At 52.0% G+C, this 2500-nt stretch overlaps 1 protein-coding gene across 1 annotated transcript in view; it reads right to left on the reverse strand.

Annotated features, from left to right (window-relative positions):
* Positions 1-2500, reverse strand: part of LOC310818396 (hormonally up-regulated neu tumor-associated kinase) — a gene marked incomplete at both ends in the record, with an annotated part of 6768 nt that overhangs the window by 242 nt on the left and 4026 nt on the right. Inside the window, 5 exons of the mRNA XM_083689340.1 lie at positions 1-516; positions 873-935; positions 1412-1520; positions 1855-2032; positions 2160-2295. The exon at positions 1-516 is cut by the window's left edge and continues 242 nt beyond it. Coding sequence (XP_083545466.1) covers positions 1-516; positions 873-935; positions 1412-1520; positions 1855-2032; positions 2160-2295 — 1002 coding nt within the window. The remainder of the gene's footprint in view (positions 517-872; positions 936-1411; positions 1521-1854; positions 2033-2159; positions 2296-2500) is intronic.

Genomic DNA, 2500 nt, shown 5'->3' on the forward strand with positions numbered 1-2500 from the left:
CCAGAGCATGTTGTCTCTGCGAGGGGAAGGCAGGAGGTTTGGACCCGTTCACCAGCAGTCCTGGGGGTCCCGGGCGGGTCAGCCCCACCCACGTCAACTTCCTCCCCCCTCCGTCCTTCAGCCCAGCGTTCCGTAGGCGAGGCAGAGGGGCAGGGACGGCCGTCTGGGCCGTTTCCATGGCACCCAGGTGTCTGTCTGAGGGGCGAGGCTCGGTCTCCAGGAGCATTCTGGGAGAAACACCACTTTTAGAGGAGTAGAACGTCTGCAGCTTCTCCAGCCTGTCGTTGCCGTGATGATGAGCGTCATCGTGGTGATGGTTGTCATGGTGACAGTCATTAGGCTCCGCCCCGTCCGAGTGTGTGATTCTGAGCACATGTGGTCGGACTGGTCTGGCTGTGCTGTCTCTTATTGGCTCAGCGGTCTGCGGTGCTTGGCAGGGGGCAGAGTCACAAAGCTTAGAGGTGGAGCTTTTAGGAGGAGAGAGATGGACCAACTCCCTGTCCCCGAACACAGAGACTGGAAAACAGACACACAAGTTGGAACACAAGTATGCTCACACATGCCATCAGATGTAAAATATTTACTGCTAGCTCACAAAGTTCCTCACAGGGAAAACAAGCCTGTGTGTGTGTGTGTGTGTGTGTGTGTGTGTGTGTGTGTGTGTGCGCGTGTATGTGTTATGCAAGCATGTGTGTGTGTTTGTGTGTGTGTGTGTTATGCAAGCGTGTGTGTGTGTGTGTGTGTGTGTATGTGTGTGTGTGTGTGTGTGTGCGCGTGTATGTGTTATGCAAGCATGTGTGTGTGTTTGTGTGTGTGTGTGTTATGCAAGCGTGTGTGTGTGTGTGTGTATGTGTGTCTGCTCAGAGCCGTACCTTCGGGGAACAGGGCCTCCCTGGTGTCCAGTGTGATGGCGATCTCGTCATCAGTGATCCCGTCTGCAGACAGAGGGACAGGTGAGGGGGAGGGCAGACGAAGGGAAGGAAGGGAGGAGGTGGAGGGGGGCAGCTTCGGGAGAGAGGGGGAGGGGGGACGGTTCTCTCGGTTCTCTCTATGGTTCTCTCTGGGCGGGTCTTCAGATCTCTTCCTGTTGCTCTGATATTCTGCGGTCTGTGGTTGGTCCCTCAGAGGTCTGCTGGACTGCTTAGGGGCCTTCTCATTGGCTGTTTCATTCTATAACAAACAGTCATTGGCTATCAACAGATCCTTCTCTGTGGCCACATTATCAGAGAACTATAGGTGGCTGGATGCAAGTGAGGTTGATGGTATTTAGAGGTGCGTGGTGGGGCAGTTTCCCGGACACAGATTAAGCCTAGTCTGAGACTAAAAAACTATTTCCATGAAGGTTCTCCATTAAACATGGTCTGTAGTCCAGGTTCAGGCTTAATCTGGGTCTGGGAACCTAGCTCTATACATTGGTGTTGCTGTGTTCTGTGTACCTGCTGCTGAGTCTTTGGTTCAGTGTTGCTCTTCTCCCTCCAGGTGTTCTTACTGGCAAGGTTCCACTCAGTGTTCTCCAGCTTCTGTTATAACAACACAAACAACACAAACATACCACACTGATGACACCATGTGTGTGTGTGTGTGTGTGTGTGTGTGTGTGTGTGTGTGTGTGTGTGTGTGTGTGTGTGTGTGTGGTATGCAAGTATGTGTTATGCATGTCCTCTGATACACACACACTAACCCAAACCCTGGTGAAGGTACAAATCGGAGGACGGGCTCATTGTAGGGCATGTAACGGAATGAGGAATGGCACATGTTTGATACCATTCCTCATTCCATCCCATGCATTACAATAAGCCATCCTCCGATTTCTACCTCCACCAGCCTCCTTTGGTGTCTATGTACATGTATTACTTTGATGGCCTTGGCCCCTCTCTGGTTCCTGCTGAGCTTGTTGAGCAGCAGGTGGTAAGACGCCATGATGGCAGAGGGTCGGTTGGTGGTGAGTGTGTGTATGACATCAGAGAGGGAGTATCCCAACGTCTCTGTCATGTACGCCAGCACCGATGGGTTCAGCTCCTCAGAACGCAACCTAGGAGACATACAGTATATTGTTATATAAATATGACAATATCAGAGAGTGTGTGTATGTGAGTAAGTGTGTGTGTGTGTGTGTGTGTGTGTGTGTGTGTATGTGTGTGTGTGTGTGCGTGTCATACTTGTTCTTGTGTGATTGCATGTGTAGCGGTCTTTTAGTGTAGCCCTCGTTGATCCATCTCTCCTCCATAGCAGCTCTGATGCTGGGTCTCTTCGCTGGGTCAGGCTCCAGCAGAGAGAGGACAAACCGCACCGCACCTACAGGGGGCGAGAGAGAGGACCAAGGACATCGGATGACCATAGACACCTGAGTGGATGATGCTGTTCAATTCTGGCTCTAATATGGTGCCAACTGAGGTAAAAGAGCAGAGAGGAGGGCCTCCACTTGGACTCCTGCCTGTGGAGACTGAACTCAGTCTTACCTCACCGCGACTGACTGAGCTCGGGTGCCAAGTGAAAGGTC

The sequence above is a fragment of the Argentina silus genome, assembly GCF_951799395.1.
Source record: "Argentina silus genome assembly, chromosome: 17".
Taxonomy (NCBI): domain Eukaryota; kingdom Metazoa; phylum Chordata; class Actinopteri; order Argentiniformes; family Argentinidae; genus Argentina; species Argentina silus.